At 42.5% G+C, this 21,081-nt stretch overlaps 3 protein-coding genes across 3 annotated transcripts; 1 reads left to right on the top strand and 2 right to left on the bottom strand.

Annotated features, from left to right (window-relative positions):
- Positions 1 to 1,797: 1,797 nt before the first annotated feature.
- Positions 1,798 to 13,860, bottom strand: mcm2 (minichromosome maintenance complex component 2). The gene is made up of 16 exons (XM_062986423.1): positions 13,805 to 13,860; positions 12,021 to 12,202; positions 11,757 to 11,923; positions 11,302 to 11,574; positions 10,998 to 11,217; positions 10,167 to 10,374; positions 7,596 to 7,730; positions 7,294 to 7,485; positions 7,114 to 7,207; positions 6,775 to 7,025; positions 6,551 to 6,677; positions 4,598 to 4,710; positions 4,273 to 4,515; positions 3,986 to 4,168; positions 3,044 to 3,199; positions 1,798 to 2,158 (listed from the first exon to the last, which is right to left on the bottom strand). The coding sequence occupies exons 1-16, from the start codon at positions 13,808 to 13,810 to the stop codon at positions 2,048 to 2,050; spliced, it is 2,661 nt and encodes an 886-aa protein (XP_062842493.1). The 5' UTR covers positions 13,811 to 13,860; the 3' UTR covers positions 1,798 to 2,047.
- Positions 13,861 to 15,497: 1,637 nt separating this feature from the next.
- On the bottom strand, positions 15,498 to 18,110 carry ccdc51 (coiled-coil domain containing 51). Its single transcript, XM_062986876.1, has 4 exons — positions 18,061 to 18,110; positions 16,933 to 17,298; positions 16,683 to 16,847; positions 15,498 to 16,387 (listed from the first exon to the last, which is right to left on the bottom strand). The coding sequence occupies exons 2-4, from the start codon at positions 17,251 to 17,253 to the stop codon at positions 15,611 to 15,613; spliced, it is 1,263 nt and encodes a 420-aa protein (XP_062842946.1). The 5' UTR covers positions 17,254 to 17,298; positions 18,061 to 18,110; the 3' UTR covers positions 15,498 to 15,610.
- A 447-nt stretch (positions 18,111 to 18,557) lies between these two features.
- tma7 (translation machinery associated 7 homolog) lies at positions 18,558 to 21,070 on the top strand. Its single transcript, XM_062987134.1, has 4 exons — positions 18,558 to 18,665; positions 19,940 to 19,995; positions 20,140 to 20,227; positions 20,806 to 21,070. Exons 1-4 carry the CDS (start codon positions 18,650 to 18,652, stop codon positions 20,838 to 20,840), a joined length of 195 nt encoding a protein of 64 aa, XP_062843204.1. The 5' UTR covers positions 18,558 to 18,649; the 3' UTR covers positions 20,841 to 21,070.
- The last annotated feature ends 11 nt before the right edge of the window (positions 21,071 to 21,081 follow it).

Raw genomic sequence — 21,081 nt, 5'->3', positions numbered from 1 at the left:
ATTTCACACAGAGTGACATGAGGCGAATATTAAACAGAGGAACGTAGGACCGATGTTGCTCCTGAAAGTGACCACATCCAACTCTGCACTGGCATAGGATGCCATCTTTCCAACAAGTGGAAGGTTGAGTGGCGTTTGAGGGGTGTAAAGCACACTACAATTGGACTTTGGAGTAGCAGGTAGATGTCCAGTCACAAGAATTACACTACAGATAAACCTGAGTGTGTTTGATGCAAGGAAAAACCTTCACGTCTCACTACACACACTCATACATCGCTATAGATGTTCATGAGTAAAAAATGGATCCCCATAATGAGTACGGAAGGATTTAACACTGTTGCTTGATTAGGAAAGCCCTCAACAACAACAAAAAAGGTTCATAATGAAATGGACTGCCAAGTTTGGTCTCTTTATTAGCCTCACCTCAAGCACATTGAATGCCTTTAGAATCAACGTCTAACAAAAACAGATGAGCAGAGTCGCTAACCAGACTAGTTTTGTATACAAGACCATATTTTGTAATGAAATCCTTAAGAACTGTGGATATTTTGACTATTTGTAGAGTATTGCCATGTTGTTACGTTCACATGACCAGCTGACTGCCTACATTATGTTTTCTGGAGCACGATTCACGAATCAAATGAATCCAAATGAATCAAAGCTTGCATTCTGACTCGCGTTGATTAAAAGATTTGCTCAGATAATTCGATTCAGTAAAGTGAGTCGTCACGAATTATTTACATCGCAATGCAACGCACTATACAAGATACAGGCCAATGTAATGATGTCTTTTACACCCTATATAGTGCACTGACTGCTTCATCCTGGGTCTTGTGCCAGTCAGAAACACTGGGAGCATGAACACAAAGGGTGCCAATCCATTACAGGGCACTACAAAACCAATTTAACACATAGGGCCAATTACAAGCAGCCAAATACACCTTCTGCACGTTTTTGGAATGAGAGGAAACCCAAGCTGACAGGTGGAGAACATTTCCTTCTTGCACACAGTGTTCCGTGGATAAACTCCAGATTCACCACAACCTTGATCATGTAAAAACTGTCAACTCATCTTGTCATTAGACTGAACCAGGTCTCCTTGGTAAGACTCACCGCGGGTACGGTTTGACCTGAAACAAGGTAGGAATACTCTGGACGGGGGACCTCTCCATCACAGGGCTTTGACCACACCCTTCAGACAGATCCAATCCTGTCCGTGTAGATATTAGTCTGGCCGATAGCGCCGCTGAGAAGCAAACCCAGATCTCAGCGAGTGAGCTAGCGTAATATACCTCAGCAGTGGGCTCAGTGGTCAAGGTACTTGTCTGGTAATCAAATGGTTGCCATTTCAAGTCCCACCCCCACCAAGCTGCCACTGTTGGGCGCCTGAGCAAGGCCTTTAAACCTCAATTGCATTGCAAGTCGCTTAGAACACGTGCCAAATATCTCAAATCTACCTAATAAAAGATCTGACCGTGTAAAATTGCCATTTTAGACCCACTGACCAGGACATCATAGCTTTTAAAAACGTAATTTCGGAACCCGTGTTCCTGTGAACGATTAGAAGCTTCCAGCATTTAAAAAGTAAAGGTTCATTAACAGGCATTCCAAAAGACATTATGCCAAACACTGCTTAGCATCAATAACCACCTGGAAATCACCTTGGGCAGGGCCAATCCATCACACAGGTGATTTAGAATAGCCAGTACACCTTCTGCATGTTCAAGAGGTGGTCAGAATCGAAAAAGGGACAAAAAAAACAGACCCAGTATTCTCTTTACTAGAAATAGTTCTCAGTGCCAAAGCAAATTGTAGTTTTATTATGACAAAAGTTTATTTATTTATTTATTTTTTTACATGGAAACATCTTTTCACATTCAAGACTACACATGCAGAAACGTTCTGCATTCAACGACAAACCAAAGTGCGGCAAATCACGTCAACGATCAACCGATTCTGTCCATGTCAGAACTCTGCCTCTCACACCATCAGGTGACATCAATATATATTTACACGCCGAAAATGTCCAGTAAATGCAGAATGTGCATTAGAACTGCTGCATGATCAGCTTCTTCTTTGCATCATGGGTAAACTTGTTGGACTGGAACAGGTCGCTGTTGTAAAATGAAGACAAGTTGTGGATGTTGATCTGCCTGGCCTGCGGGGGGAAACATTCATCAAATTAATTTAATAAACAACATAAAAATAGCACAATCAATATCCCACACTGCTTACAATCCTAAACCACTTAACGTTTTATCCTACCAGGTATTAAAGTACGTGTGGCTGGATTAGTTTCATCTTAACATTCGTTTCCACCAGTACCCTGCTGGTCTCCAGTATCAGTGGTACTATTATTTGCTACGGTTCTTACACCGTATACCCTTCCTGACACAACCCTCCCTATTTAACCAGGCCTGGGACCACCACTAGGAGTGATACATGCCCACCCCCCCCGTCTGCCATCCGACCTTGGCCGAGCGGCCACACGAACAGCGATTGGCCTGTTGTTCATATAGGGGTGGGGTAGTAGTAAGCCGGATTGATGGCGCCTGCACAGTGTTGGGGAAGGAGTGCGTTGATCAGGGTGCGTCTCTCCGTACACAGGGCTCATCCGCGTTAGCACTCGCTTAGTGCAGGTGAAAAAAAATGCACACGGCTGCCGCCTACGCGTCGGAGGGGGCGTGGGTTAGCTTCGTTCTCCTCAATCAGAGCGGGGATCGGCATTGGTGGAGAGTAAGCATCACGCAATCGGGCGACTGGACTCGCTAAAAGTCGGGAGAAAATATATAAACAAAATACAAGAAACAAAAAGGGGGAAACGTAAAGTTCATAGGTGTTTTCACTACTAGCAGACTAGTGAAAATCAGTGTTCTGTGGCAGGGATCGGACTACAAAAGTTACTTCAACAGAAATAACTGTATGCAATCAGATAACTACTGATGTTTTCAGTCTTATATGATTAAGAAATCTGATTATTTCTGTATTATCCTGTTTGAAAGTGTGTGTACGTGGTCCAAATGACTTGGATCTGCTGAATTACCTTGTCCACCAGGTCTTTTTCCGGGATCTCGATGACATCCTGCTGCACACCATAGCGGTTACGCTGATAGGCCACCTGCTCGGCAACAAGCTGCTTCAGGACGAACAAAAGCAGCTCGTTGTTGTCTCTCCTGAACGCCAGATAACGTGCGAACGTCTAAAGGAACACACACACACTAAATAAAACATGAGAAAACTGCATTTAACACTTGGTTCACCGTGGCTTTCTGCAGGCTGTGCCTCCGGGTGCTAGGCTTAAAAACGATCCACAATGATAAAACGTTATTGTGTCTTTGATCTCGAGGCAATAGATCTCAGTGAAGAAATGCCATAATTTCCCAGTATGCTGTAGTTCTAATATTAAGTGGAATTGAAACAGTTCAGGGTGTTTGTGAAACAGCAAGGATCAGTGTCTCTACTTCGAAAAGGCCGAACTGGATCAAAGTTAAACCAGACTCAAGAGATTTACATATATTGCACAACTACAGAGCAGTTATTAATGTACACATATGTACATATACGGCTTCATGTAGGGCCCTCAGCCCTTGAATGCAGGAGTTATAGAGCCTAATGGCTCTGGGGACGAAGGTAAATGACACTTAAAGTAACTCGAAGCATTTTATACCATTTTGCCCAAGTTTCAGCCCAAAAAGTTCCATTTCTTATCAAAATTTCGACAGCTGATTTACCGGGCATCATAAATTCATCAGTCAGGTTAGTACCAGCACATAACGATGGAGCTAAAATGGTACAAAAGCCCTGGGGTAATGTAACGGCACTAATAAGCAGGAGTGCTGAATCATGTTCAGACAGCATGCAGGATTTCTCAGCACTCACTCACTCACCCTTGAGAGTTGCAATTCAGATGGAATCGATTCGGCTACAAGACGTCGCACAGCAACAGCTTAACCCCGCGAGACCAGACTAACCCGAGCTTCCTTACCTTCCTCATGCTCCTCATCACGCTGAACTTCTGAGTGTCGATGAAGCTCTCGAGCATGACACGGATGGCCATGTTGACGTCGTCCTCCTGGACGTAGTCCCTCAGGTGTATGCGAGCGTGAGCCTCCGCCATACGGATCATAGACTCGATGTGACGCACCGTGATGGGGATGCTGCCGGTAGCCTGTTGGTAAGCAAGCAACACGCAGGTCGTCGGTTAGGATTCCACCAGGAGCCGTAGCGGACCGAAATACTCGACGGGAATTGTGGAGATGAATTTCTTCTCACCATGGATTCCTTTCGGAGGTCGCTGTAGATGCGCGCCACCTTGTCCTGGTCCATCTGGTTGAGTTTGGGCCGCACACGCTCCTTGGCGTAGATGATGTACTTCTTGAGCAGATCTTGAGGAATAGGTGGCGCATCTGAGGAGTTGGGAAGCACCATTTCCTCCAAGCTGGCCACGCCCCCTTCCTTGTTACTGGGGTGATGCTTGATGTGGCTACCCACCACAAATCGAGCGAGCATCTCGTCCTTCACGGTGAATAAAGAAACGATCAGAGACCTTGGGACGTTTAAAGCGCTACTGGGAGCAATGCGAGGAAACGTGGCTCACCTGTACAGGATCCACCGTGTCCCTGACGACACACAAGACGTCAAAACGGGACACGATGGGCTCGGTCAGGTCTACGTTCTCAGAAAACGTGAGAGACGGGTCATACCGGCCACCTAAGAGAGACGGGTCGGGATTAGTTAAAAGCCTAACGAACCGTCAGCAGACCAGGGCCGTTCATCGCTTTAGAATCAACACATTCTGTGCTAATCTGTCTGAACGGGTGCTAAATGGTCACAGCTGCTCCTTCCAGATCGGATCTCTACAGAGATGAAAAACGTGTTGGCTATCAGACCTGGAGAATGATTGAATCATTAGTGTGCGTATCTGTCAGGTCTGAATAAACACAGGGAACGCATTTGGGACTCCACATAGAAGTGACCTTCTACGCTTCCACACTTTAATTTCGAGCCTATTTACCCGATTCCGCAAACTGTAATACTTTGCAGACAAATAAGGTACGTAACAGGTCATACCAGGAGAGGCTGGTTTTGTCGACTAGCAAGTGCACAGCTGCACGCTCCATCTGTGGTCATGTTTTAAAAGCCTCTTGTTTTCTGAGCCCACAAACCACTTAACGTTTCTGAATTAATGGAGCAAACACAGGCAATGAAGCAATTCTGCTGTTTCACCAGCAGAGGTCCCCAGTCCAACGTCAGGGCTCCTATAGATTTAGTTATAATCCCATTTATATTTTCCCTTTGAAAGCTGGACTAGTTGAAAAGACATACTGTACCTTGCAGCATTCTGGCCTAAAAATAGTTTCATATGGTCCTACAATATTTACAAGTTTGGGACCATCTGGAAGTGAATTAGTAGAATTTGAATGTCCTACATAAAATTCTAGAGGATTCATTCAGCTGATGGAAGCATCTTCCTCAGAAGATTTTGCCAAAAGCTTTAAAAGCCTATAGCAAGAGCACAGTCAGCACTTTGCATTATGGGCCGCAGGCTGAAAACAAGCTCAGCGTTATCAATTATGACCTCAATCTATCAAAACAAAATTAAAAATAAAAAGTCTACATATTTTTACTACATTTTAATTTTTAGCAGCGCTTCATCCTGGTCAGGGTCACAGTAAAACCCGGTGCAAGGTAGGAAACGCTACCAAACGGTGCACCACTCCAAAAAACACCCACGTTCTCCTCTCACATAGACAATCATGTCTGTGTAGATACCCTGACGACCGATAACACAGGACCAGGACCTCAGCTGTGGCAAACGAGCACCCCACTTAACAGTTTAATATTTTAACCCTTTGATGCACAACCTGGGTCAAAATTGACCCAACTGAGTTTTTATTTTCTACATCTTTGCAATAAATTAATCTCGTCATTCAAGCTTCCATGAATTCCTTAATTAACTTGTTTTTGATCATCACAAATCCTTATTTCAGTTTTATATTTTTAACTTTTTTAATAAAAATCATTTTTGTATCACTACCCTTCTAATCCACAACGTGGGTCAAAAATGACCCTTATGTATTTACTATGGAATTTGACAGGAACTACTGACATCTGTAAGTGTTTTATAGTCCAAAACATATTTACTGATCTTTTGAAAGACAACCAAAGATTCGGCTCTTGAATCTTGAATATGTCCAATACTATTAGCTTGCTAGCTGTTTACATATTCTAGTATAGATAGCTTTTATTAGCTAAGACAGCAAATACATGAATAACTAATGGATAATGGATGAAAATGGGTCATTTTTGACCCATGTTGTGCATTAGAAAGGGGGTTTGCTTAGCTTGTGCATCAAAGGGTTAAAACAAGCCACCACTGCCTAGAGAATACTCCCTGGATTGGAATACAATCAAAATAAAGCAACCCTAGCAAAACCCGTTTAGCCGTTTGGCTAAAACTTAGTTTTCATTACCATTAGGCATCACAGAAAAACTAAAATTCAATAAAAACACAAAAACTAAAATCATTGAATTAAGTCCCAATACGCACCAATTGGGTTGGATGCAGCAATGATGGTGCAGCGTGCCTGCAGAGATGTAACAATGCCAGCTTTGGAGATGGAGATACTCTGCTGCTCCATCGCCTCGTGGATGCTAGTACGATCCTGATCGTTCATCTAAAAGCAGAAAAAAGGGAAAAACGCAGTCCGTTTTCACTAAAACACCTCAAACTACTACACGGAAACACCATTTATATCTATTCCACCCTCTTACCTTGTCAAATTCATCGATAAGGCAGACCCCTCGGTCAGCCAGCACCAGAGCCCCGGCTTCCAGCGTCCACTCTCTGGTGACTGGATGCCTCTGAACGTAGGCCGTGAGACCTACAGCCGAGGCGCCCTGCCCCGTCGTGAAGACCGCCCGGCTCGCCACTTTCTCCACGTACTTCAGGAACTGAGACTTGGCTGTGCCAGGATCGCCACACAGCAGCACGTTGATGTCGCCACGCACTTTATGCTTCCCTCCTACAAGAGCAGATGAATTATGTGTTAGCATGGTACAGAAACCAGTCACATAGGCCAGTCCAGATCCAGACTTTCAGAATGGGCTGACCTGGATTCTTTGCTTCGCCGCCAAACAACGCCAGAGCCAAGCCCCTCTTGATATCATCATGGCCATAAATAGATGGTCCAATGCTTGCAAATACCTGCAAAAAATAAATAAAGAACCCAGTTAGGACTAGAACCGACCAGCCTGTCAAAATTAAAAACGCAGCAGCCAATCCTGGCTCACCCTCTCTCCGATGCGCTCGTCCTTGGACAGACCCACGATGGCTTTCACATCTTCATCCGTGAGCTCGGCCACGGCCACTCGCGCATCCTTTCGCACGACGTGATTGGCCAGGATGACCGTCGCAAACACTGGAAAGCCGTTGGCCATGTTCAAAGAGCCGTCGTAGTTGTTGTGGTAGATGCCAGTTAATTCCTAATAAGGAGCAAGAAAACACAAAGCAAATATTAATATATTTATTGTATCGGATTACAGTGTGTACTGCGATAGATGTGAGTCGACCACGTACTAAACGATGTACTTACAATTTCATCTCCGGGTTTGCAGCTGTCTACCAAGTCAGCCAGCAGGATGGCGTCCTTGGATCTGGGCAGACGCCCGGCTGCCACTTTACCGGGACTCTCCTGGATGGTGATGCGCTGGTAGTTTTGATACACTGTCTGTAAGAGGAAGGAAGAATTAGTAAACAGAACTAATTAGGGCTGGGCGATTTTGCAACATAAAAAAAATCTAGATTATTTTAAAGTTATACCCGATTGTCGATTACGATTTCGATATTTTTTGTTCTTGTATAATGCAATTAAAATAAGACTCAAATTTCTTTTTTTGCATTGTCATTAAAGGCTGCAGAAGTGCAAAAATAGTAACAGCACCACCTATAATTATCCTTTTAAGGGACTCAAACTTTATAACAATAACGATATCACAATAATTAAAACAAAATAGATCTAAATTATCTATATCCTTATCTATCTATATCTAAGAATAGCTCACAAACAACTTTTAATTTTAAATAGGGCTGCAACTATCGATTATTTTTGTAATAGAGTATTCTATCGATTATTCCAGCGATTAATCGAGTAATCGGATAAGAAATACTTTTGCTTTAACAAAGAGCAAAAACAAATACATATTAGATTAAATAAGACGTGTTTCTTAAACCAAACTGTACATTTGTATTCCTTGCATACAGGACAGTTTAACATTTTTTAAATGCAAAAATAAATAAATTTACTTTTAAAATGTAAACAGGCAACCTGAAACATCAGGTCATCAAGTCATAAATAATAATAAACAAAAATACATGAACATAAGCCTGTAATTTGTGCAACTTTCAAAACTCAAAGTTTCAGCTACAGCTCACGCAGAACATAAAGCTTTAATATTTTGTTGGGAGGTTTTGTGGTGTTTGTAGGGGGATAAAAATCTGTCAGGATTGTGTCTCTAGATGAGGTAGATCTGGTGTGTGTGTGTGTGTGTGTGTGTGTGTGTGTGTGTGTGTGTGTTTGCCTAAATCTTCATAAAAGCCTGTGGTGGTTGAAACGAAGTAAAGTCAGTAAACATGAGTAAAGTAAACACGACGCTCTGATGGTGTGGATGTTCTACTGAGTTTTAGTTTTATCAGCTTAAAATGATCTCAAACTTTCTGTGGTTTTCTCTGTCCAGTCTCCTCCTGTTCGCTATTTTCTCTCTATATTTTGCAGTCCGCGCTATCAAATCTCGGCTGCGTCCTAAACCGATACGTTCAGTCCGCAGGAGCGGCGGACGTGTCCAAATACGTAGCGTTCATTAAACTGTCCGCAAAAAGAACCCGGATGAAGTCCTGTTAAGTTCTGTTTATGTTTAAGATATTTGGGACGCAGCCCTGAGATTCTTCACGTCGCCTGCACACGGCGTTAAACACGCTGCGCAAAAGTGAAAGTCGTCCGTGTAAAACACCGTGAGCTGTATATGGTTGTGCGGATTAAACGATTCCTCGATGCAAAAGATTTGAATCGATGATTTTTAGTAATCGATTTACTCGAGGAATCGTTTCAGCCCTAATTTTAAACAATGTTCAGCAGAACCTCCTTACATTAGGAAAAAAACTACAAAAAGTTATTTACAGGATTCTTAAAAGGAACACGAGCCTGTACTGTGCTGTTTCCACCACTGAGTGAGTCTGTATCAGGATCTACACTGGGGCGGGGGGGCATAAAGTGATCACTCAGCTCAGCTTTGATTTTGTCCTCTTGTGATTTGGGGGGTGGATACAACATGTTAAACATTTAAGGATGTGTAATGTGTCATTTTAGTCCCATAAAACTTTCAAACTGTGTTAACCACTATTATGTGTCGTAGAATGATTCGATCCTATTGAACGGGCCGTTATTTAAGCCATAATAAAGGAACCGATTCGCGCATTTGGGAGTCGTTACATACATACGACTCTTTAAAAGGAACCCGAGACAAAAGATCCGACTCCCTATCGCAGAATTCACTGCAGCAGTTTCCCAGACGCCATTTCTTTTTTACTCAGTAACGGATGTGATTTAAAATGTGGCGAATTACAATTCTTAGTACGAAACTTACTTAAGTAAAAGTAAACTTACAGGCTGTAAAATCTACTTTAAAAAGTACAAGTACACAAAAAACGACTGGATTACAGTAACGCGAGTAAATGTAACTCGTTACTTTCCAGCCTGATCGCGCTCATCGGCTCCGTATTTTGATTCAGTTCGGCGGTGTTTGATTCAGTGAATCTTAATGAAACTCTTCCGTTCGCGTCTCGTTTTGCCGATCGTGTTTGCGCTCCTTATTACTGAATCGAACCGTTACCGTGTATAATCCTTGTCGTCTTCCGTTTACCGTTTTGGTTTTCGCCCTTTTTATATAAAACTTTCCCTGATTCATATTCCGCGGGCGTCTGGGCAGTTTCTGCTTCGTGACGTGTTGGTATTTTAATTAAAATATAAAGTATGTGAACAATCGCGATCGTCACATTCTAACATCGGGTGAAAACGTTCATTCGAATTAATCGTGAAAATCGCCCAGCCCTAGACCTAATAAACATTTCATTCGTTAATCGGAGCTAAAATCGGCTCGAACGCACGGACCTGCTCCATGTTGATTTCAAACGGCCCCAGACTCTGACACTCGGGACACGAGCCGGGCTTCACTTCTTGGTTCTGTGACTGGAAGAAGGGCCCCAGGATGAAGTTACACTTGTTACAGTTGTACTTGACCATGCCGAGCTGAGGCAGGACCCCAGTACAGCTCGTCACGACGCCACTGGTGCGAATCAGCTGGTTCAGGTGCAGTTGCCTACACGGGGGGGGGGAAAAAACAAGTATGGAGAAAAATCAGTATGACAGATAATGGGACAATTACAGCTGATCTTGGACAATTAAAACAAGTTCGTTTCTAAATTATAGGCAGATATCACCTGATAAAATACCTTCTAGTCTATGTGGTGATACAGCTCATCCGGCAACCAGTTAATACTAGACTGGTAGCATGTAAGGAAGACTAACCAACTTTGCTCACCAGTAAAGTGAACCAGCAATATAATTCGCAGCACACACCCTTGTGCTAGACCAGTATACGCTTCATCCGACACGTGTCCGATTGCTAGTCACTTCAGCAACTGAGGGTTAAAAGCCTCTCGAGGGCCTAACAACGGCAGCAGTGGGGTCTGAACAGACCACCTTATGATTGCTACAACTGCCCCTCATGCCAGCGATGAGGAGAAACCCGACCCGAACACGCTCCCCATCAGACACGGCCACATTGCACGTATAGCATGCGGCCAGGCTGGTAGCACCATTAGGATGTGGTAGCCAGGTGGCCCATTAGTACGATTGCCTTGTTCCCATATCAACATGCCAACTGGTGGCAAGTACAGTTGGCAGCAGAACTGCCACAGCTGCAATAGACTGCATTTGTACCTGAGCGAGCGTAGCTCCTCCACTAGTGGCAGGTTTCCAATACGGACATGGATCTCATGGGCAATTCGGTCGTATTTGGGGTACATGGCCAACACCACTTCTTTGGCGGCTTCGTCGAAGATCTTCAGCATCTCGGCGGGCGCTTCGGGGAGAAAGTAAGCCAGCACATGCTCTCTGGAAGCCAGCTCCTCGTAGTTCACCAGCAAACTCTCCTTGTTCTCTATAAAAGGATGAAAAACAGCTCACGCCTCCATTCTTGAGCTGCGCAGATTTAAAGAGCTGAATTAAAGCTATCCTGGGTTACCTTTGCACATGTCGCTGATCCTCTCCTTGAACACGTTGTGGCCGTGTTCGTCCACGTGCGTGCGCAGGAAGTTCTTGAAACGGTGGTAGATCTCGAGACGTGGGGCGGCCATGGACACCCACTCGCGCACGGTGTGGCCCTTCATGTCCTCTAGGTTCTCGATGCTCTCGATCATCTCCTCGTCGTCACCGTCGGCCCCCGCTCCCTCGGCCGCCCGCTCTGCCAAGCGCCTGCGCCTCTTCGACGGCCGCTCGTCGTCCTCGTCTTCACTGTCTGGGACAACACGCACAAGAAAACACTTGAATATGAGGCCATCCCCCGCTCAGCCAATCACGTCCGTGTAGGCACCCGGGTGGCCGACAGCACCACAGATTGCGAGTACCACCCCGAGCGCCAGCATCAAGAATATTAAACTGTATTGGCATCTCCTGAAAACCATAAGTCACTAAACTTACCATAAAGCAGGTCTCTCCCCATACGACCCAAGCCCTGGTCTCTGTCCCTACGTCTCATGGCGTCCTCTGCAGCAGCTCGAGCCCCGGGAGAGAGCTCGCTCAGGTCCTCGTTCTCATCCAGACCTTCCTCCTCATAACGATCCAGCTCAGGGATAGCACGGTAGTCCCTGTACACAACAGAAGAGCACAAACCCTGAGCAAACAGGCTGACCGCACTACACTATCCACAATCATGCAAATGTAAATATGAATGCTTTTCGTTACCCCTCCATCTGGTTCCCAAACAGCTCCTCTCCGTCCTCTTCCTCCCCCGGCTCGTTGGCCCCCAACAGGCCCTCGGACTCATCCTCGAAGGGGGGCAGGTCTCTGCCGGGGCTGGAGGTCAAGTCACCACGACGAGAGCCGCGGCTCGGGCTGGTGGCCACGTTGAAAGACTCTGATGAATCCTGAATAAAGGTGAAGAGGTACAAGCTGATCGATTAGTTTTGGCGCCGTGCCGACACACTGGGGTCATTTGTACGGCGGTACTCAAGTTGCTTCTTCACTTTGTGTCATTTAAAACGAATTATAAAAGATGTTTTAGATTTAAATATGTTTAAAAAATTATTATTTTTCCTGGTGCTGTAGATTTAAGCACATTTCGTGTCTCGTTTTCATTAAAAAAAAAACTTGCAGTCTATCAGTACGTGTTTAATTGTTAGTCTCTGTACAGAGGTATAGAGGTTCTGATCAATGAGGCCTAATGACAGCCCACCTTAGTGGTCCAGCACATCAAATTCTTAAGCTGCTTAAACACTGTATGCTGGTGTTTAACGAAAAATAGAATTTAGAATACAAACCCCTATTCAATCATTTCCTTCGAGATGAATAAAGTATCTATTTCATTAAAAAGGCATCTTGAGTTTTTAATAAATAAATCAAGGTACTTGTGCTAGTCTCAGCTCAAAAAGAACCATATTCACATGCAGTCTGCCTTAACTATGTAAGTTAGGGTAAATATAAAACACATTTGTTTGTTTATTAGGATTTTAACGTCATGTTTAACACTTTTGTTTACATTCATGACAGGAACGGAAGTTACTCAATACACAAGATCCATCAATTCACAAGTTTAATATCGAACACAGTCAGTCATGGACAATTTAGTGTCTCCGGTTCACCTCACCTGCACGTCTTTGGACTGTGGGAGGAAACCGGAGCACCCGGAGGAAACCCCACGCAGACACAGGGAGAACATGCAAACTCCACACAGAAAGGACCCGGACCGGACCGCCCCGCCTGGGGATCGGACCCAGGACCTTCTTGCTGTGAGGTGACAGTGCTACCCACTTAGCAATCCACCAGGTATAAAAGTTTGTACATTCTTGATGAATACATCTGCATTTAGTTCATTATCCAGGTAAACACACCTGGTTTACATTTTTGTGCAGTTTCAAGTTATAAGCTGAATTTAAATTATTTTATAAAAAAAAACTCCACGTATAGTCCACATTAAACATGCCACAACTTGTCCATGCACATTTTGGAGTTTTCCCCTTATTTATATAACAGTATATTACTTAACATTTGATAAAAAGTAATTAAGATTAAATCTTTTAAATATGATATGTTTGTCTGTTTTTTTCTAGAATAGAACTGGTCTCCAAACTGGTTTATTATCGCCAAACTTCAACATGTCTAGAAATATCGCGATAATACAATATCATATCGTCCACATATTGTCAGTTGATGGCGAAGACCAACAACTGGCTTTTAAATACATTTATTATAGTACTAACACTATATAACACCACAGACATACTAAATATATGTTAAATTAGTGCTTTTAATACTAAATTAGCTGCAAATGTGTCGTTTTATACACAAAACAGAAATGATATCGCTTATAACACGAGGAGCTCAGGCCCATCATAACACTGCTTCAGTACGTTCATATATAACGGACGTTTTCTAAAGTCGGTCATTTAACACTAATCAGCACTATTCCGCTAATTATTTTAGCATTAACGTAACGATTAAAGTCAATAATAATACTATATTTAACCTACCGCCATTATACACAGCTGCTATTCTCTCTTCTCCAACAGAAACAAAGTTTTCCCGCGAAACTGTCCACGTGACCAAAAGCCCGCGAAACCTCATGACTATGGCTCTCTCTTTCTGGCTTCTGATTGGCCCGCTCGCTTAAACCGTCACAAAAAAAACAACTAACAGGAGGCGCTTCAGAACATAGAAGCACGTTTTGGTACCTTTTGGGCGGTATGAGCAAAAATTGTATCACGGTATTTTTTAAGATTCTAACGGTTTTACGGTATACGACGGTATGTTTTATATGTCTGTGGCTTATTCTAATGTCATAAGTACACAGAATATAAAAAGTGTTAATTTCACCGTGTATATAATGAAGGTTTTGAGTACTGTAAGATTTGCTCGGCCCCACAAAATGACACAATATATGATGGAATCAGTACGTGTGAAACAGCTGCAATAATAAAATTTGTATTTATTTAATATTTAAGTAATGTACAATTACCCTCAGCTCTCCCTTTAACAAATAAAATGATGTTTGAAAAGTGGACGACTTTAAATTCGCTTATAACGTTTGCATTACATTTTGGGTGGCACGGTGGCTCGGTGGGTAGCACCGTCGCCTCACAGCAAGAAGGTCCTGGGTTCGATCCCCAGGCGGGGCGGTCCGGGTCCTTTCTGTGTGGAGTTTGCATGTTCTCCCCGTGTCTGTGTGGGTTTCATCCGGGTGCTCCGGTTTCCTCCCATGGCCCAAAGACATGCAAGTGAGGTGAACTGGAAAAACTAAATTGTCCATGACTGTGTCATATATAATCTTGTGAACTGATGAATCTTGTGTCATGAGTAACTACCGTTCCTGTCATGTATGTAACCAAAGTGTTAAACATGACGTTAAAATCCTAATAAGCAAACAAACAAACTCCGGGTGCTCCGATTTCCTCCCACAGTCCAAAGATGTGCAAGTGAGGTGAATTGGAGAGACTAAATTGTCCATGACTGTGTTCGATATAACCTTGTAAATTGATGAATCTTGTGTAATGAGTAACTACCGTTCCTGTCACGAATGTAACGAAAGTGTAAAACATGACATTAAAATCCTAATAAACAAACATTTTCAGCAGACGCCTTTATCCAAAGCAACTTGCATTACAGTTACACTATACAGTCTGAGCAACTGACCAAAGGGCCTTGCTCAAGGGCCCAACAGCAGCAACCTTTGGATTACTAGTCCTGTGCCTTAACCACTAGGCTACGGTTTGCCCTATAATGTTGAAATACCGACTAACATGAAGTATTTTCGCCCTGTCAGACATACCCAGAATCCACTGTTTTAATTATTGCTCTGAAAGCTTCTTTCTCGACTGTCTATAGAGGAATCGTGTCCGTGCATATGTGGATTGTTACTGCGTTCGTAATGTCGTTGTTTGTAACAGCCGTGGCTCGACAAACCGTGCAGTTTATAGTGTTTTCGTCTGTTCTAAACTGCCGACGCGCCTCATTTCTTTGGCAGGTTCTTCCGGTGCATAGTCGGTCCTCCTCTCTTCATCCTCCATCTGTTTTTGTTTATTTTTTCATCATATTGAGGAAACCTGTCATCTGTTAACACTGTCATGCTAACGCTAACTGGCTAACTACTTACCATTGCGCCACCCAAGCACCCTGTAACTTTTATTTAAAAAAAAACACGGAACAAAATGCAACAAGCAACAAAGATCAAGTTAAACATTTTAATTCTGATTATAATACAGCTTTGACAGTAAAATCTAAGGTAATTTCTGTTGCATTTAATGGCCCCTTTAGTGCTTGTTACAGCCTACACAACTTCATTAAGTACCTTTAAAGACGACATACAGCACAGGCATGGCTAACGCGAACACAGTAAAGCTCAGAATGGTGTTATTATACGTAGTCCTATTAATCTGAGCCTCCAGTCGTTTCTCAGTCTGGTCCAGGCCTTGAATCACGCTCTCCGTATCACACACTATGAGCGGCGTATCTTTTGCCTGAATGACAGCTTTTTCTGCAGGACGGGTCATGATGGACGTCTTTACAGCCTGTAATTCTGTCGCCATCTTTCCTACGTTCTGCTTCAGCTGCTCCATATGTGGTTTCAAATCTTCCATGACAAGCTGAGCTCTCCGGCTTTGCAGAAGAACCTCTCTGATAGCTTCTTCTGACACACTGGGTTTAGATGGTGGAGCTGCAGATCGTGCTGCTGCCACTGGCATATCGTTTTTAGCTGCTCTGTCATTAACAACATTAAGCTTAAGGTTAAATGTATCTATGAGACGTTGAAGTTCCTCCTGCTGGCTTTTGTGCAAACTGGCCTGGACTTTAATAGCCTCCTGTAGGCTCGCTGGTCCCTTCTGAGCCTCCAGCAGCAAGCTTTTGAGCTCCTGAAGACGCACCCTGTTGACATAAGTGGACCCCATGACACCAATGATGGCTCCAAGAACCGAACCAATGATAGACCAGTTCTTGGTGCGTTCAGCCCGAGCTCGTTCTTTTTCATGACTCTCACGCACACCGGCAGAGAAGAGGGCGAATTTCTCACGTTCACCTTCTTCTGCGTTTTCGTAAGCCGTTTTGAGACGACGCTCCTCCTGTAGACACAAAAAATGCAATTTAATAGCCTACTACTTATTAAAATAGGATAAAAACAGAGTGCTTGGATGGTTTTCAGGATTAAATTACACTAGCCCACCATCATTGGGATCCAGGGTCGAATCCCCACTGGTGCTATTGCCACATACAGACATGAATGGATATGTCTTGGATGTCCAAGGCACCACTGGACACGTGTTACTACATTACACCCAGTGATTCTGGAGAAATCTATTCATATTATCCATGCCAGGTCATAATAACACAATTATATGCTAAGAACGTCCTTCTTACCTGTAGTAACTTGTGTTCCATTGTTGCTAGTTCCAGATAATGTGCCTCCTCACGTGATACCCGGTCTAGACGATCTCTGACTTCCTTAAGTTTTCCCTGAAGAGCCTCCAAACTCACATGAGCCTCACGGACCATTCCTCTGGTCACCATGAACGCCTGCTCAGCCTAAAAACATAAAGATATACCATTTTTTAAAAAATGTTATGTCTACCTTTCAAAATATTTTAAACACAGATGTATTAAACTATACCTCTGTAACTTTCGACTGAGCACCTCTGACTTCAATAAGACCGACAAAGTGCTCATACTTCTCCCACCAGTAGTTGACAGTAGCCGTTGCAGCTTTCACTGTATTCTGTCCCCACTGTTTCCCAAGCTCAGCCACGTTCCTTAAGGCAGTCGACGGCTGCTCCTGATTTTCAGACGCGGTTTTGTCTGCTGGACTTTGTTTTTGGGAGCAGTAAGTTCTGTTAATGGAGAAGACATTTCTCTGGATTCTGCCAGAGACTTGGAAGCAATATAAATATGTTCCATTGCTTCTTGATGGTAAAAAGCTTCTTCGATAGCCCATTGAAAGATTTCATTTAGGGGAGACTTCACACTTCAAACCTGCGACCTGAAGAAAAAATAAAAATAGATAGATTTGGGGTCATTTCCAGTACCACATTACTACCACATGGACTAGTAATAAGAAGGTTGCCAGTTTATGCATCTTCACCGCAAAGTTTCTACCGTTGTGCCCCTTAGCAAGGCCCTGTATTCAGTCACAATTGTTTAAAGATACATATACATACATGTACTGTATATGTAAATGACAACATTGAAGTTTATGTTCTAACTGGGATTGTGGAATGACTCTGAATAAAGAGGACTATTAAGAATAAGCTGAATTGACAACATCACACCTTGTTTTGCATTATTGGGGTTAATCTGCTACAGGCAACACCAGACACAGGGAACAGATTTGACCCATTTGAGCAGCCAACCATCACAAAGCAATGACGGGGTACTGACATGACATGATTCCTTTATTAATATTCTCCACCATAAATGCTCTCCATACAGAAGCTTTGCAATGTAAAGCTCTTAGAGATTTTAACTGGAAAATTGTTATTTGTTGTTGTTTTCGTCTTAAACTGTTTCATTTTACTTACCGGTCCAACCAGTCTGATCAGTCCAAAAAGCAAAAATAAAACTACTAACTTACATAATTGCTTTTATATTGACTTTAACAAAATACTAAAGGCTACAAAAAGCTATACGAGATCAGCACTGATTCATATTAAGTTTTTTTATTATTATTAAAAAATGAATGAACTTGCAGCTCATCATCAGCTAATAGCTACATATATACAGGATATAAACCACTTTAACATACCAGATATTGCTTTTTCAGCCCGGACTGCAGTAGATCTGGATCAATCTGAATATAAACAATGTATAATCACGGCTGAAAGGAAGCAAAAATAAAAGCTGTTATGCTGTTAATAGCTGTTATGTAAAAGTCATGCTAGGGAACATGACAGCTAACTTTTAATGTTGGCATATAGCAGGACTACTAAAAACTGAGAGTCGGCTTATTGACTCGGCTTAAAAGAATCGAAGTGAATCACTATTTGACTCCAAAGCTTTTCACGTCTTTCCACATTTACTGTTTTTTATAAATACAAAAGAACAAAAAAATGTGGGTTTGCTCACAGAATACGTTTGTAAGATTCCACTTATATGAGTCAGTATCGAATCCTTAATATCTGGAACCGAACACATCCATGAGACTCCTACATCCGGGTATGTTGTTACGTTAGGTCCTGAGGACACTCTAGTCCCACCCACATTCCGCTCAGTACTAGCCAACCATAGAGAGGTAGGTGGGATTGTTCTGAATACGGGTGTGGGGAAAAAAAACGCGGTTCTCAGCAAAGCGCTCCTACAGCATTTCACTGTCGCAGATTAATACAGAAATTAAAATGTCTGGAAGAGAAGGTAATTATTAAACTAGACAAATTACTCATCTGTTCTAAGCTAATAAATCGTAATAATTATTGTTTATATAGCAGCACATTCAATTTCAGTTCGTTTGATCTGATTAACGTTAGACTTGGACTGTCTGTATAAACAATGCTAGCCTTGCTAACTACGGGATTATTTTATTAATGATCAGCTCGGCAATTTATTGTTGCCAAAGCGTCTGTAAACGCCGATTAAAATAATTAACGTTTTTTTTTTATCTTTGTTTTCCTGGTGGATTTGCGTTATACTGTGCAATATCATGTCTGACTTCATGTTTGCGCATGTTGTCGGGTGAATACCAAATGGCTCGGTGTTCCCTACTTAAGTGCACTTTGCAGTACAGGATCCAGCGGCTTGTACACCCTACCTAGTGCACTACATTGACGTCAGATAGCCATTCGGGATTCAGCCCTGCCGAAATGACTGATTATTACATTGCACTTTTTACATACGTTTAAACTTGTTAGGGACATGATTGTAATTTCTGCAACTATTCTTTATCTTTGACTGAATGTTATTGGACTACATTTTATTAGAGTTTCTTGTGGGTTTCCTAAAAGAAAACGACCAAAATAATATACAAACAGCTAGTGAGATGATACATTTGTCATTTCATTTTGTTGCATGGCCTTCTAATTCCTTATTACTCATTAGATTGAATATAGCTGATGACTTCTCTGCGACCATATAAATAGGGCTAGCTTGTCTGCGCAGAAAATGATTTAATAGTTGACACCTCATAGCAATCTTGCAACAAGAGAACCCTGTTGTGTTTTATTGCTTACAACTGCAGTGCAATTATACCTACATTTAAATCATTTGTAATTTTAAAGCTCATCTGCTGTTGTAAGCTTTAGCTGATGATTCATGTTTCGTATTATGATTAGGCCACTGCGACCGGTTTAATCCCTTTTGTCCTTTCAGATTATCTAGCTGATGCTCCTCGATTAAGGTGGAAATATTTGAAGAACACAGGCATAATTGTGCTAACAGTCAGATAGACACAGATATATAGTTAGGAGCAAGATTGTTAATAAGTATAATACACTTAACATCTTCTGCAGTGGTAGGTTTCCTGTACATTAGTGTAAGGTGGAATCAGGTAGGGCCGCGAACATTGGCAAAACTTGCGTGTCACCATGAAAGCTTAAAAATTTTGTAAAAATATCTGTGTTGGTTGATACTGTCTTTGATATTGGAATTGAATAATATGATTATAATCCAACTGTTCATGTTTGTGTGTGCAGGAGGTAAAAAGAAACCCCTTAAGGCTCCCAAGAAACAGTCCAAAGAGGCGGACGATGTGAGTTTTATTCCAAGTTTGTACAGAAAACACTGGGTGTAGTTGTTTTGTAAACACTATAATGCGTCTGTATGTAAGAACAAGTGAAGCAGGTTTGGTGTCAGAAGTTTAAATACTCATTAACGTTTGTTTCCCCCTCCACAGGATGAAGTCCAGTTCAAACAGAAGCAGAAGGAGGAGCAGAAAGCTATGGACGCGATGAAAACCAAAGCAGCAGGAAAAGGACCATTAAGTACAATAAGTCGAACTATAAATGACATTAACCACTACTGCTGGGATTCAGGGTTCCAGTTCTCAGAGGTGCTATCGGTGGTTGGGCTGTCTCCGAGGACGGAATTGCCAAGGCCCGGCGATGGATTGGCATTGTATCAGAGGGGTGTTACTGCATTGCGCCCTGTTATTTCAGGGGAGCCAGACCCACTGTGACCCTGACCAGGATTAATTGGTGGTAAAATGAAATGAAAATGAAATGAAAGTATGCCTCATATGAAAAAATTGGAACCCTGAATCCCAGCCGTAGTAGTTCTTTGTAACCCCTTTATCAGTCGGAAGGGACTCTCACTGGTCAGATGATTAATTGGTAAACCGTTCTCATTACTGCAATGACACTAACATGGTAGTTAACATGTTAACCATGGCATTTTAACAATGGCATTTTTTTTTTATTTTTTTTTTACTTTATTTTTCCTGGCTGCTTCCGTATTCATGGTCGTCACAGCGAATCGTTCTGCATGTATATATCAAACTATCTGTGATTCATGGTTTTTATTAATTTATCATCTTCTTCCATCCTTGTTTTGCTCTTCGTAGCATCCGGCGGCATCAAGAAATCCGGGAAGAAATGAACGGGGACTTTTGGCCACCTTGACTTGACAGTACGCGCCCGGGAACTGTCCTGCCAAGCCGACGTCCAACATTCGGTTCTGCTGAGGGTCCACAATGCAAATGTACACGAACTACTATTTTAGTTATGTTCTCATCCTTTACGATAAAACTGTCTGAAATAAAGTTTTGTAAATTACTACTTTATTCATATTTTGTGTGAATTATAACACAAATAAAACTATACAAAACATTTTGAGCTCA

The sequence above is a fragment of the Trichomycterus rosablanca genome, chromosome 24 (assembly GCF_030014385.1).
Source record: "Trichomycterus rosablanca isolate fTriRos1 chromosome 24, fTriRos1.hap1, whole genome shotgun sequence".
In the NCBI taxonomy this organism is placed as follows: domain Eukaryota; kingdom Metazoa; phylum Chordata; class Actinopteri; order Siluriformes; family Trichomycteridae; genus Trichomycterus; species Trichomycterus rosablanca.
Note: the sequence above shows the minus strand (reverse complement) of the source record. Positions and strands in the feature narration are given on the sequence as shown.

Excerpts from the sequence above, each read along its gene's own strand:
- mcm2 (XM_062986423.1), bottom strand. Across the intron at positions 10,375-10,997 it reads GAGGAGCTACGCTCGCTCAG|GCAACTGCACCTGAACCAGC; the intron begins GTACAAATGCAG and ends CCCCCCGTGTAG. Across the intron at positions 4,169-4,272 it reads ACCTCCGAAAGGAATCCATG|GCTACCGGCAGCATCCCCAT; the intron begins GTGAGAAGAAAT and ends GCTTACCAACAG.
- ccdc51 (XM_062986876.1), bottom strand. The coding sequence starts at position 17,253 with ATGGGCTATCGAAGAAGCTTTTTACCATCAAGAAGCAATGGAACATAT. Across the intron at positions 16,848-16,932 it reads CTCAGTCGAAAGTTACAGAG|GCTGAGCAGGCGTTCATGGT; the intron begins GTATAGTTTAAT and ends TTATGTTTTTAG. Across the intron at positions 16,388-16,682 it reads TGGAACACAAGTTACTACAG|GAGGAGCGTCGTCTCAAAAC; the intron begins GTAAGAAGGACG and ends TTGTGTCTACAG.
- tma7 (XM_062987134.1), top strand. Across the intron at positions 19,996-20,139 it reads AGTCCAAAGAGGCGGACGAT|GATGAAGTCCAGTTCAAACA; the intron begins GTGAGTTTTATT and ends CCCCCTCCACAG. Across the intron at positions 20,228-20,805 it reads AGCAGGAAAAGGACCATTAA|CATCCGGCGGCATCAAGAAA; the intron begins GTACAATAAGTC and ends TGCTCTTCGTAG.